Source organism: Drosophila novamexicana, unplaced genomic scaffold (assembly GCF_003285875.2).
Source record: "Drosophila novamexicana strain 15010-1031.04,08,12 unplaced genomic scaffold, DnovRS2.1 tig00000564-arrow-pilon, whole genome shotgun sequence".
Taxonomy (NCBI): domain Eukaryota; kingdom Metazoa; phylum Arthropoda; class Insecta; order Diptera; family Drosophilidae; genus Drosophila; species Drosophila novamexicana.
In genome coordinates, this window is record NW_020824810.1 from 1807425 (window position 1) to 1820947 (window position 13523).

A 13523-nucleotide genomic window follows, 5' to 3' on the forward strand; every position below is an offset into this window, starting at 1 on the left:
GATGAGCCTGCAAATGGACTCATTCAAAATGCTTGCACTGCATTCAGATGAATTGCTGCTCGCATTCACACACTCGCCAAATGTGGAATTCGAAAGTCAACGAACTTGTTAGGCCCTCAGCTTCTATGGCCATAGGCATTTCTTTTTACATTTACATTTTAAAGATATTTATCAGCGGCGCGTTTATTGAACAAATTTAAATATTTATTTGATGCGCGGCGGCTAACTGTCACCAGAGCAGCGACTCCACAAATTGACAAACGGACAAATTGATGTTAAACATGTTAAAAGCTCGTCAATATATATATATGTATATATATATATATATATATGCGTATGTATATAGAGCGCGTTTCATTTCGGCATGCACAAAACTTTATTTCCAGCGTCCTGGGCAATTATCGGCGACTGACAAGTCTGCATTTGACAATTGTGTTAATGAGCCTCAGCCAAATGTCAATTTCAGTTGAAAAATCGAAAACAAGCTCCCGCAGCGACGTTGAAAATAATTTTTAAAAATATCATTATATACCAAAGACATAAATACGGACAGCTTTTGTTAACAGATTGGCAATCATTTTGCGCAGTTGCTCAGCTTAAAGATGCGCGGTCTAGAGTATTTTTAAGGATTTATAGGTTTGAGATATAGATACTCCACTTAAAACATAATATCTTTATTTCGTACACCTCATGTGTGCTCCTCCACCTTCATATATTCCATTTCATTTTGTCCCAAATCCTATCCAAGATTTATCTGCCATAGCATTCGTTTCATCAAGCTTCTACAAAAGCATATTAAATTCTATTTATATTGTGTGCCAGTTTAACTTTATTTTTGATCGATATTAAATGAACTTTTTTAAAATCATTTAAGTTGAATAAATCCTCTTTAGAAGCAGACAATGCCCAGTGGAATTATTTTCTTGCAGATTTGCGACTGGGGTGTTGTGGGTGGCCTAGTTGGGCGTCTGGTGGGCCTGGGCGTAGGACGTCCGGGTTTGGGGTAGCCGGGATAGGGGTAGCCAGGATAGGGATAGCCAGGATACGGATAACCAGGATACGGATAACCAGGATATGGACCGGGATTACCTGGGTGGCCAGGATGTGAACCGGGATGACCAGGATGACCAGGGTGGTCAGGATGCTGTGGATGACCAGGATGCGGTTGCGGTGGTGGTGGTGGTGGCGGCGGTGGTGGCACTGGATCTTGGGGATCTTCGGGATCTTCCGGTCTTGGCGGTGGTCTTGGATGGTGCGGATAGCTTGGATAGCCATAGGGCCAGTCCGGGTAATATGGATAGCTGGGATAACTGGGATAGCTGGGATAGCTGGGATAACTTGGATAGAAGGGATATATCAAAATCCGCTTTTGACTCTGACGTGTCGCATCAATGGAGTTAAGTTCCTGTTCGGCTTCACTGCTCGGATCATTCAGATAATCATCTTCTGTATACGCATCCTGATCCTCGATGCTGTCCTGCTGAACATCCTTGGCCACAGCCAAGCAGCAGCAAAGTGCTAGCAACAGGCAGAGAGCCAATTTCGAGCTCATTTCTGAAGCGTTTGTGTCGAACTGATTAATTGCTGGCTTGTCATTTGTATTTATACCCCATTTTGTCTAGTTGCACACAAAAGGCGTTCGGATTTTTTGTGGGATAACTTAATTCACATATCACAGATCTGACAGAGATCTGCTCACAGCCTCTGCAAAAGGCGCGCGGGCAACGCCCAAAGTGAAAACTTTCTTTGGCCAATTTCAAATGCGAATCTTTGCGACATTTGCATGCAAATCAGTTGAGCTATTAAATTGAAATCAGTCTAGAACATATCAGAACTCGCCCACTTTCTTCGCATGTAAAACCAAATCAGTCCTAACGGGTTTTTTCCTCAAGCCATATACATATATGTCATATATATTAAAGTCAACAAAAGAAAGCGTTCAAGAAATACTTTTTTGGATTTGATATCGAAGATCAAGTGTGCTTTAAGTTCGAATAATAATTAAATATTACGTAATATTATGCATAGAAAAAGGCTAAAATATATCTTTCTACATACAAGAATTGATCTTGACTGTGTGACGGGCTGAGAATAGTTGAAAAAGTCCTCCTCGAAGATGGGAAAAATGTTGGCAAAAGCTTCTACAAGCGTCGAACTAATAAGATCGCCGGTTCAAATCGAGCAATGTTTTCAAATATAACAAGAATTATGTTCCGAGACTTAGATGTCAAATGATGCCAATGATCTAAAGGCCACATCATGAACAAAAAGCCAAAACTCGTGTAAATCATTCAAGACAAACAGTTACATATATAGAGATTATGGAATTTATCAATCACTTACTTTCTAGATCGAACAACCATGCAAACAAACAATATTTGCTTCAATTCAAATAAGAAAATTTGTTTTTATTTAATTACAAAGGACCTTTTTTCTGAGCAACAAGTGGAACAAGGAACGAGTTTCAAGCATTATAGGGAAATGCGTTGAGACGTGGAGGTTATTGTTAATTTCAGTTCACTTAATCGTCATTTGCCCCATGCTACGTCAGGTAATGTCTTCTAGAAGAATCTATAGACAATGCACAGAAATGTAAACCTAAAGAACTGAGTCGTAAACAATGGTTTGTAGCCAAAATATTACTGTAACCCAGCTAAAACTTAAATAAACAACACAAATAATTTTTTATAGATATTTTTTATACCCTGAACCCAGCGTACCACCCCCATATCTCGGCCAAATCTAATCCGATTTCCACGAAATTTGGCTTTTTCTTCATGGTTTTCCCTCTAGATTAATCTGGCATTCAAATCTGAACACCGATTTTTTAGTCGAAATTCATGTCTAAATCTTACCCCAAGATTCGTATCTAGATATGGGTCAAAAATTACCACCCCCATAACTCGGTCAAAGAAGTTTGGCTTTTTCTCCATGGGTTTCCCTCTAGATTAATCTGGCATTCAAATCTGAACACCGATTTTTTAGTCGAAATTCATGTCCAAATCTTACCCCAAGATTCGTATATAGACATGAGTCAAAATTTACCACCCCCATAACTCGGTCAAATCTCATCCGATTTCCACGAAGTTTGGCTTTTTCTTCATGGTTTTCCCTCTTAATTAATCTGGCATTCAAATCTGAACACCGATTTTTTAGTCGAAATTCATGTCCAAATCTTACCCCAAGATTCGTATATAGACATGGGTCAAAATCTACCACTCCCATAACTCGGTCAAATCTCATCCGATATCCACGAAGTTTGGCTTTTTCTTCATGGTTTTCCCTCTAGATTAATCTGGCATTCAAATCTGAACACCGATTTTTTAGTCGAAATTCATGTCTAAATCTTACCCCAAGATTCGTATCTAGATATGGGTCAAAATTTACCACCCCCATAACTCGGTCAAATCTCATCCGATTTCCACGAAGTTTGGCTTTTTCTTCATGGTTTTCTCTCTAGATTAATCTGGCATTCAAATCTGAACACCGATTTTTTAGTCGAAATTCATGTCCAAATCTTACCCCAAGATTCGTATCTAGATATGGGTCAAAATTTACCGCCCCCATAACTCGGTCAAATCTCATCCGATTTCCACGAAGTTTGGCTTTTTCTTCATGGTTTTCCATCTAGATTAATCTGCCATTCAAATCTGAACACCGATTTTTTAGTCGAAATTCATGTCCAAATCTTACCCCAAGATTCGTATATAGACATGGGTCAAAATCTACCACTCCCATAACTCGGTCAAATCTCATCCGATATCCACGAAGTTTGGCTTTTTCTTCATGGTTTTCCCTCTAGATTAATCTGGCATTCAAATCTGAACACCGATTTTTTAGTCGAAATTCATGTCTAAATCTTACCCCAAGATTCGTATCTAGATATGGGTCAAAATTTACCACCCCCATAACTCGGTCAAATCTCATCCGATTTCCACGAAGTTTGGCTTTTTCTTCATGGTTTTCTCTCTAGATTAATCTGGCATTCAAATCTGAACACCGATTTTTTAGTCGAAATTCATGTCCAAATCTTACCCCAAGATTCGTATCTAGACATGGGTCAAAATTTACCACCCCCATAACTCGGTCAAATCTCATCCGATTTCCACGAAGTTTGGCTTTTTCTTCATGGTTTTCCCTCTAAATTAATCTGGCATTCAAATCTGAACACCGATTTTTTGCTCGAAATTCATGTCCAAATCTTACCCCAAAATTCGTATATAGACATGGGTCAAAATTTACCACCCCCATAACTCGGTCAAATCTCATCCGATTTCCACGAAGTTTGGCTTTTTCTCCATGGTTTTCCCTCTAGATTAATTTGGCATTCAAATCTGAACACCGATTTTTTAGTCGAAATTCATGTCCAAATCTTACCCCAAGATTCGTATCTAGACATGGGTCAAAATTTACCACCCCCATAACTCGGTCAAATCTCATCCGATTTTCACGAAGTTTGGCTTTTTCTTCATGGTTTTCTCTCTAGATTAATCTGGCATTCAAATCTGAACACCGATTTTTTAGTCGAAATTCATGTCCAAATCTTACCCCAAGATTCGTATATAGACATGGGTCAAAATCTACCACTCCCATAACTCGGTCAAATCTCATCCGATATCCACGAAGTTTGGCTTTTTCTTCATGGTTTTCCCTCTAGATTAATCTGGCATTCAAATCTGAACACCGATTTTTTAGTCGAAATTCATGTCTAAATCTTACCCCAAGATTCGTATATAGACATGGGTCAAAATTTACCACCCCCATAACTCGGTCAAATCTCATCCGATTTCCACGAAGTTTGGCTTTTTCTCCATGGTTTTCCCTCTAGATTAATTTGGCATTCAAATCTGAACACCGATTTTTTAGTCGAAATTCATGTCCAAATCTTACCCCAAGATTCGTATCTAGACATGGGTCAAAATTTACCACCCCCATAACTCGGTCAAATCTCATCCGATTTTCACGAAGTTTGGCTTTTTCTTCATGGTTTTCTCTCTAGATTAATCTGGCATTCAAATCTGAACACCGATTTTTTAGTCGAAATTCATGTCCAAATCTTACCCCAAGATTCGTATATAGACATGGGTCAAAATCTACCACTCCCATAACTCGGTCAAATCTCATCCGATATCCACGAAGTTTGGCTTTTTCTTCATGGTTTTCCCTCTAGATTAATCTGGCATTCAAATCTGAACACCGATTTTTTAGTCGAAATTCATGTCTAAATCTTACCCCAAGATTCGTATATAGACATTGGTCAAAAATTACCACCCCCATAACTCGGCCAAATCTCATCCGATTTCCACGAAGTTTGGCTTTTTCTTCATGGTTTTCTCTCTAGATTAATCTGGCATTCAAATCTGAACACCGATTTTTTAGTCGAAATTCATGTCCAAATCTTACCCCAAGATTCGTATATAGACATGGGTCAAAATCTACCACTCCCATAACTCGGTCAAATCTCATCCGATATCCACGAAGTTTGGCTTTTTCTTCATGGTTTTCCCTCTAGATTAATCTGGCATTCAAATCTGAACACCGATTTTTTAGTCGAAATTCATGTCTAAATCTTACCCCAAGATTCGTATATAGACATGGGTCAAAAATTACCACCCCCATAACTCGGTCAAATCTCATCCGATTTCCACGAAGTTTGGCTTTTTCTCCATGGTTTTCCCTCTAGATTAATCTGGCATTCAAATCTAAACACCGATTTTTTAGTCGAAATTCATGTCCAAATCTTACCCCAAGATTCGTATATAGACATGGGTCAAAATTTACCACCCCCATAACTCGGTCAAATCTCATCCGATTTTCACGAAGTTTGGCTTTTTCTTCATGGTTTTCCCTCTAGATTAATCTGGCATTCAAATCTGAACACCGATTTTTTAGTCGAAATTCATGTCCAAATCTTACCCCAAGATTCGTATATAGACATGGGTCAAAATTTACCACCCCCATATCTCGGTCAAATCTCATCCGATTTTCACGAAGTTTGGCTTTTTCTTCATGGTTTTCCCTCTAGATTAATCTGGCATTCAAATCTGAACACCGATTTTTTAGTCGAAATTCATGTCCAAATCTTACCCCAAGATTCGTATATAGACATGGGTCAAAATTTACCACCCCCATATCTCGGCCAAATCTCATCCGATTTTCACGAAGTTTGGCTTTTTCTTTATGGTTTTCCCACTAGATTAATCTGGCATTCAAATCTGAACACCGATTTTTTAGTCGAAATTCATGTCCAAATCTTACCCCAAGATTCGTATATAGACATGGGTCAAAATTTACCACACCCATATCTCGGTCAAATCTCATCCGATTTTCACGAAGTTTGGCTTTTTCTTCATGGTTTTCCCTCTAGATTAATCTGGCATTCAAATCTGAACACCGATTTTTTAGTCGAAATTCATGTCCAAATCTTACCCCAAGATTCGTATATATGTAGACATGGGTCAAAATTTACCACCCCCATAACTCGGTCAAATCTCATCCGATTTTCACGAAGTTTGGCTTTTTCTTCATGGTTTTCCCTCTAGATTAATCTGGCATTCAAATCTGAACACCGATTTTATAGTCGAAATTCATGTCCAAATCTTACCCCAAGATTCGTATATAGACATGGGTCAAAATTTACCACCCCCATAACTCGGTCAAATCTCATCCGATTTCCACGAAGTTTGGCTTTTTCTTCATGGTTTTCCCTCTAGATTAATCTGGCATTCAAATCTGAACACCGATTTTTTAGTCGAAATTCATGTCCAAATCTTACCCCAAAATTCGTATATAGACATGGGTCAAAATTTACCACCCCCATATCTCGTCCAAATCTCATCCGATTTTCACGAAGTTTGGCTTTTTCTTCATGGTTTTCCCTCTAGATTAATCTGGCATTCAAATCTGAACACCGATTTTTTAGTCGAAATTCATGTCCAAATCTTACCCCAAGATTCGTATATAGACATGGGTCAAAATTTACCACCCCCATATCTCGGCCAAATCTCATCCGATTTTCACGAAGTTTGGCTTTTTATACCCTGAACCCATTAAAAATGAGTTTATATTGTATTTGTGCGAAAGCCAAACATGCAGAAGGAAGCAACTCTGTCCCCATAAAGTATATATATTCTTGATCAGTATAAATAGCTGAGTCGATCTAGCCATGTCCGTCTTTCTGTCCGTCCGTCCGTCCGTATGTATGTATGAACGCAAGGATCTCAGAACCTATAAGAGCTAGAGACTTGAAATTTTAGATGTAGATGCTCCTAGCTCCCGCGCAGATCGAGTTTGTTTCCGATAATCGATAACTTACTCCGTTTCCAAGCAATCGATAAAACTCGTTATTGATATCCCGTTTTTTGGGCAATTTTACTAAATAATAAGAGCTAGAGTCACCAAACTTGACATATAGCTTCTAAAATAGAATATATTTATATACATTTGATGTTGGAGGACGAGGGTTCAGGGTATCCCCTTGTCGGAAGCTCCCGACTAGAACCTATTACTTGTTTTTATATTCATTCGTTTAATTTATTTATAAATTTGTTCCTAATTATCGTCTAAATATGTGCACACTTTGCCAAAGGGAATGATCACCTTGCATACCTTTGTTCTTTGCGAATCAGGTCGTGGTGCTGGTGTCGGTCTTGGCCTGGGCCGAGGATGAGGATGGTGCTCTGGGTAACCTGGATGCGGGTAGCTAGGATACAGGTAGCCAGGGTAGGGGTAACCAGGAAAGGGGAGGCCTGGGTACGGAAAGCCGGGATAGGGGAAACCAGGAAATGGGTAACCAGGATATGTGGGATATGGATAAGGATATGGATGAGGATGCCCATGTCCAGGATATCCATGACCGGGATATTCATGACCGGGATATTCATGACCGGGATATTCATGACCGGGATGCCCATGCCCGGGGTGTTCGTGTCCGGGATGTCCATGTCCGGGGTGTTCATGTCCGGGGTGTTCGTGTCCGGGATGTCCATGTCCGGGGTGTTCGTGTCCGGAATGCCCATGTCCGGAATGTCCATGACCAGGATGTTCATGCCCGTGGTGTCCATGTCCGGAATGTCCATGTCCGAGATGTCCATGACCAGGATGTTCATGCCCGTGGTGTCCATGTCCATGATGTCCATGTCCAGGATGCTCATTTCCGTTGTGTCCATTTCCGTGATGACCATTTTCGGTATCGGCTGGTGGATCTGCCCGAGTTACCAGTGAAGTCTTGACGGCCGTCGTCGGATAGTATGAGTTAGGCATATTCCAGTAAAAGGGATACGAGCTGGGCACTCCCTCACGCTTAGATCCAACAGTGTCCGTGGCATCCTCATCGGGGCTGCCGACGCTGCCTTCCTCCTTGATGGTGCTGGGATCGCTGAAATAGTTTTCGGCAACATACACATCCTGATTCTCGATGCTAGCACCCTCTATCTTGTAGACCGTCGTCTCAGCGTCATCCGTGGCCGCAGCCAGGCCGCAGCAGAGGACCAACAGAAGGCAGAGATCAAATTTCAAGCTCATGATGAGAGCAGACAGTTGGAACTGATTGACAGAACAGTGTACTTTAGTTTATATACTTTTAGCTAGATGAATTTGCGAAAGATGAATTTGTTACAGTTAAGCACAATGTTGTTTGTACTGAACATAAAGGCCACGCTCAATGTGGAGCATTAACATGAAAATCAGTTAAGCTTCTTAAATGAGGCAGCTGAGAACTTGGCTGTATGGCAGCTCTACTCTGATTGCTTCGCAGATTGACTTCATTTGCAAATGATTCATATTTAAATAATAAATGACAACTCTAGAAGTTTAAGCAATAAATTTATAACTAGATAATTTGATAACAAAAACTGATACAGTTTAGTCTTTCGAGTAGAATTTATTATGCTTCACGAGAATTTAAATTAATTGGCTCTATGTCAACTTCTTAACTGTTTAGCATGAAGTTGTGAACCAATCGGTGAAAGAGCAAAACTTCGGCTATCAAATGCAAATTTGGAATGATTCGTTGAAACAGATTCGATTTCTAAAATCTAAAATATTTGCTAGTAAATTAAAATGAATTATTACTGAGCGGATTATTAATTGGTTTCATTTCGAAACTTTCCAACTAACTTTTACTATTACTATTTGTTCATCTAGACTTCATGCTAATGGCTCGATTATTTATCAAGGTTTTTCAACCAGGTAGATAGTAGATTATCAAAAGCCTTTGTTTCATATTTATATACATATATTTATCTAAGTTGATTGGTCGAAACATTTCTAATCAACATGAAAGTGTATAGCTGGTGTGCAAAGAAGACCGATGCCTGCGATTTTCATGCAGATTCTTTTGGACTCTGGCCTTCGTGTGGGATAAGGATGGCTGGGATACGGATAGCCTGGATAAGGATAGCCCGGATGTGGATAAGGTCCAGGATGCGGATGATGTGTAGGATGGGGACTGTGTGTAGGATGAGGCTGATGTGTAGGATGAGGCCGATGTGTAGGATGAGGACGATGTGTCGGATGCGGTCCTGGATGCGGACGCGGTGGCCGTGGTTCAGGTGCCGGCACCGGCGGGCAAGGATAGCCCGGATAATAGTAGACACGATTCTGATAGGTTACATTGCAATAGTTGGGATAAGCGCCAGATTGCCACTGAATTGCCTCAACTGCATATTCGTCCACTCCGCCCTCGCCGACTATATCTTCCTCATATGGTTCCGATGCATAGTCTTCATCGTAGTCCTCCTCAATGGGCTGCGCAACCGCAGAAGCACAGCAGAGCGCCAAAGCCATTAGGCACAAGGCCACTTTCGAGCTCATTTCGTAAACGCTTCTTTCTTAATGTCCGAATGGATCTCTCGCAAATACGTTTTTATAGACAAAAGGTATGTATATATTAAATGGCCACAGTATCGTCCAATCGATTCATGCATTCAGCATGTGCCCACACTTAACCCAATTTCGCCAGCTAAGGGCCTAAACGAACTATTCTTATGCAAATCAGATCAGCTAATTTAGTCAGCTTAGAACACCCAACAAATTCCACAGTGATGGAAATCAAAGCATGTCAAATCAAATTTTTGTTCGGCGCTATAAATATTTATTCGAATATGCAAATCGTGATCACAAACTAATTAATGCATGACTGTCAACATGTGTTATGTGGATATTTAAGTTCTACAGCTGTTTACGTTTCTTTTTATTAAAAAAATTAATGGCTCAGAAATGTTCACAGTTTAAGAGTTAATAGTTGTTTAATACCCGCGGGCTGTAAATTTAGTTATGTGAAGAATGAGCGCAAAATGTTGGGCGGCTTATAAATCGCAAATTTACCAGCTGTTTGCAAGTGCTTAGCCGAAGGATAACTTCGGCTATATTGTATTTGTGCAAAATCCAAATGTATGTAACAAGCAGAAGGAAGCATCTCCGACCCCATAAAGTATATATATTCTTGATCAGCACCAATAGCCCAGTCGATCTAGCCATGTCCGTCTGTCTGTCCGTCTGTCTGTTCGTCAGTCCGTCTGTCCGTCCGTATGTAAGAACGCAAGGATCTCTTGAATTGAAGAATTGAAATTTTAGATGTAGATGCTCCTAGTTCCCGCGCAGATCGAGCTTGTTTCCGATAATCATTAACTTGCTCCGTTTCCAAGCAATCGATAAAAATCGATAACGATATCCTGTTTTTTGGGAAATTTTGGTAAATAATAAGAGATAGAGTCACCAAACTTGACATATAGCTTCTAAAATAAAATATATATATATGCATTTGATGTTGGAAGAAGAGGGTTCAGGGTATCCCCTAGTCGGGAGCTCCCGACTAGAATCTCTTACTTGTTCTATAGTTAAATATGGGTATAAAGTGTAAATCTTCAGGAGTATTTGAACTAATAAGACGTATATTCCAATTACTTTTTAATTCCTCTTTTCTAATTAGTCTTGTTTTACTGCTGAACTTTTGGAAATTGGCTTGTTTTCTTCTTTTTTTTAAGTATCTAGCTCATGGATAAAGCGCAACAATTTATAAGAGCACTAGAGATTAGAGAATTTGTTGCCTCGCAGAGCTCATAAAAGCTTGAAAGATTTTGCAGTGTTCAGTGGCGGAAACTTGGAAGTATCTTATATTCGATTATCGACAGTCCAGATAAAACTGAGTTGAGCTCAGCCTGCTTGAAGAAATAATCTTCAACGTTTGCCAAACAAATCGCAGTCAATGTTCAGTCTTGGAATAGCTCTGAATGAGTTGCAGCTGCAGGACTTACAATTAAATCCTTTGCTGCCAGGGAATATATCTCTGCCAGTTAATCAGTTTTACACTGGCCCAAATGCAAAGCTTCTTGTTTGTGCCCAGCATTTGAAATGGTTGTCACGAGCTGGGCATAAACGTTGTGACCCGGCTAATTAGTTAAAATGATTCAAACTTTCATTCACACTTTTGATGACGCAAACAGCCGGAGGTTATGCAAATGTTTAGTTATGTGTTCGTTTTGGATAAAAATAAAGAATTAAAATCTCATTTGTGCAAATCTCAACTATGACATGGTAAAATAAGACAAAAAAAAAAAAAAACACTGCGATAAAGTTATGCACATATTTGATAGCACATTAATATACATTTCTCAACATAAAGACAACTGTCAATAGATTAGATTAACATTTTTAATAGGTTCAACTTTAATGAACTACGAACTTAATGTCAAAAGGCTGGCACGCCTTTTAGAATCTATATAAGAAGACGCCCCGCCGTTTCTGTCGATCAGTTCTGCTCGCTTGTCAATTCGCATTGGCTATATCCATCCATTGACATGGGGAGCATGTTACGATATATTGCTTTGTTGCTGGTGCTTTGTGCTGTGGCACAAACGCAGGCGCTGAATGTGTATGCCCGAGCTGCTTTGCCCATTTCGGAGGAGGTTGACGACGAGGAGCCGTCGGCCGAGGGACGCGTCTTTTCGATAATCCGAGATTCGGATAGAGATCAGCCACCGAGATATCCCCACCATCATGACGATAGGCCTATTATTATACAGCCGCCGCCGCCGCCGCAACAGCCCTCGTATCCAGCACCATCGTATCCGCCGCCGCAATATCCATCGCATCCCCCGCACCCGTATCCGCAACCCTATCCACAGCCCTACCCGCAGCCATATCCGTTCCCCGTGCCTGTGCATCATCCGCATCCACCGCCGCCGACAATCATTAAGCCCATCATTAGGCCACACTATCCACGTCCACGTCCGCATCACCACTATGGATCCGGTTTTAGCGGCTACGCTTTTCCACCATTCATCAACATCACCTACTCGCCCGTGTTGACCTCAGGCACAACATCAGCCTCTACCGGCAGCACCTCAACCGGCGGCACCACAACCGGAGACATCACGGACGGCACACGTTCCGGTCTAGACCAACAGCAGTTGAATTATTTAGCCCAACTGTCCCAGCAGCTGCTTGCCCAATCCATTGGCTCCCAGCCCCAGCTGCTGCAGTACTCCAGCCCAGTCGCAGCAGTGGCACCCAATAGTCTAATCTATCAGCAGCAGCCACAGCAATACTATGCACCGCCCACAAGCCAACTGTTTGCCATCAATCTGGACGAGACGCAAGAGCAACTGGATGAGGTTGAGCCTACACGGCCGAAGACCAAGCCCAAGAGACAGCAGTATACAGTGCGTCGTACCCAGAAATCAAAGAAGAAGAACAAGAAGAACAGGAATCACACAAAGCTAGTTTATTTGGCCCTCGAACCAGAAGCCGAGGCACAAGCTCAGTCCACGGTAATGGAGCAGGTTGCCTAGATCAAACTTTTGACTGGCTTACATTTATGCATCGAATGTGCAAAACGAAAAGAAATATATTTTAAAATACAATTGAAATGTTAATTTTTGCGAATTTATTTGAGATGAAAAGGTTTTTGATTATGATGTGCATTGAAATGCGGAATGGGAATATTTGTTGTAAAGTTCTTCATGGGAAAGAAATACTTGGAATCAATAAAAATTGTTTTATAAAACAATTCAAATTTATTGAAATTATTTCCCAAGCTTTTCTTTATCCAGTTTGCATAAAAACTTTTTAATAGCGATCAAAATATTTAATCTCAAAATTGTGATAAAAGAAATCTACGAAATAATGCCAAATAATCCAAATATTTGATAACAGTTCAAACATTTCTTCCAAATGAAATATTTGTTTAGAAATTACCCCAAAATAAATTATGGCAAATTTATCACCAAAAACTTTTTAACAATCTTAAATATAGTTAAATTTCAATTATTCTATAGTCAGGCTTATGAAAATATCAGGAAAATGTCAATAAAGTGTTAAGAATTATAGCCCCTGGAAGTATTTTTTTTCTTCTGAAAGAAATGTAAATTAACTTTTTAGGGCGTGACCTGAGTTCTATTGACTTAATGGTTTTTGACGTCAGCCGTAAATTAAATCAAGAAATCAATTTTAATTAGTTAATATGTCAATTATTTATGCAAATTGAGTTTGGATTTGGAATACCAAAATATGTGTAAAAATGT

At 40.1% G+C, this 13523-nt stretch overlaps 3 protein-coding genes across 3 annotated transcripts; 1 reads left to right on the forward strand and 2 right to left on the reverse strand.

Annotated features, from left to right (window-relative positions):
- Window positions 1-889: 889 nt before the first annotated feature.
- Window positions 890-7943, reverse strand: LOC115762319 (basic proline-rich protein-like). Its single transcript, XM_030704485.1, has 2 exons — window positions 7609-7943; window positions 890-1319 (listed from the first exon to the last, which is right to left on the reverse strand). The coding sequence occupies exons 1-2, from the start codon at window positions 7941-7943 to the stop codon at window positions 890-892; spliced, it is 765 nt and encodes a 254-aa protein (XP_030560345.1).
- A 1324-nt stretch (window positions 7944-9267) lies between these two features.
- On the reverse strand, window positions 9268-9813 carry LOC115762320 (protein PYRICULARIA ORYZAE RESISTANCE 21-like). The gene has a single exon (XM_030704487.1). It carries the CDS (start codon window positions 9811-9813, stop codon window positions 9268-9270), a length of 546 nt encoding a protein of 181 aa, XP_030560347.1.
- Window positions 9814-11798: 1985 nt separating this feature from the next.
- LOC115762321 (pollen-specific leucine-rich repeat extensin-like protein 1) lies at window positions 11799-12791 on the forward strand. The gene has a single exon (XM_030704488.1). It carries the CDS (start codon window positions 11799-11801, stop codon window positions 12789-12791), a length of 993 nt encoding a protein of 330 aa, XP_030560348.1.
- The last annotated feature ends 732 nt before the right edge of the window (window positions 12792-13523 follow it).

Excerpts from the sequence above, each read along its gene's own strand:
- LOC115762319 (XM_030704485.1), bottom strand. The coding sequence starts at position 7,943 with ATGGACATCCCGGACACGAACACCCCGGGCATGGGCATCCCGGTCATG. Across the intron at positions 1,320-7,608 it reads CTGATTCGCAAAGAACAAAG|CTATCCCAGTTATCCCAGCT; the intron begins GTATGCAAGGTG and ends CAGCTATCCCAG.
- LOC115762321 (XM_030704488.1), top strand. The coding sequence starts at position 11,799 with ATGGGGAGCATGTTACGATATATTGCTTTGTTGCTGGTGCTTTGTGCT.
- LOC115762320 (XM_030704487.1), bottom strand. The coding sequence starts at position 9,813 with ATGAGCTCGAAAGTGGCCTTGTGCCTAATGGCTTTGGCGCTCTGCTGT.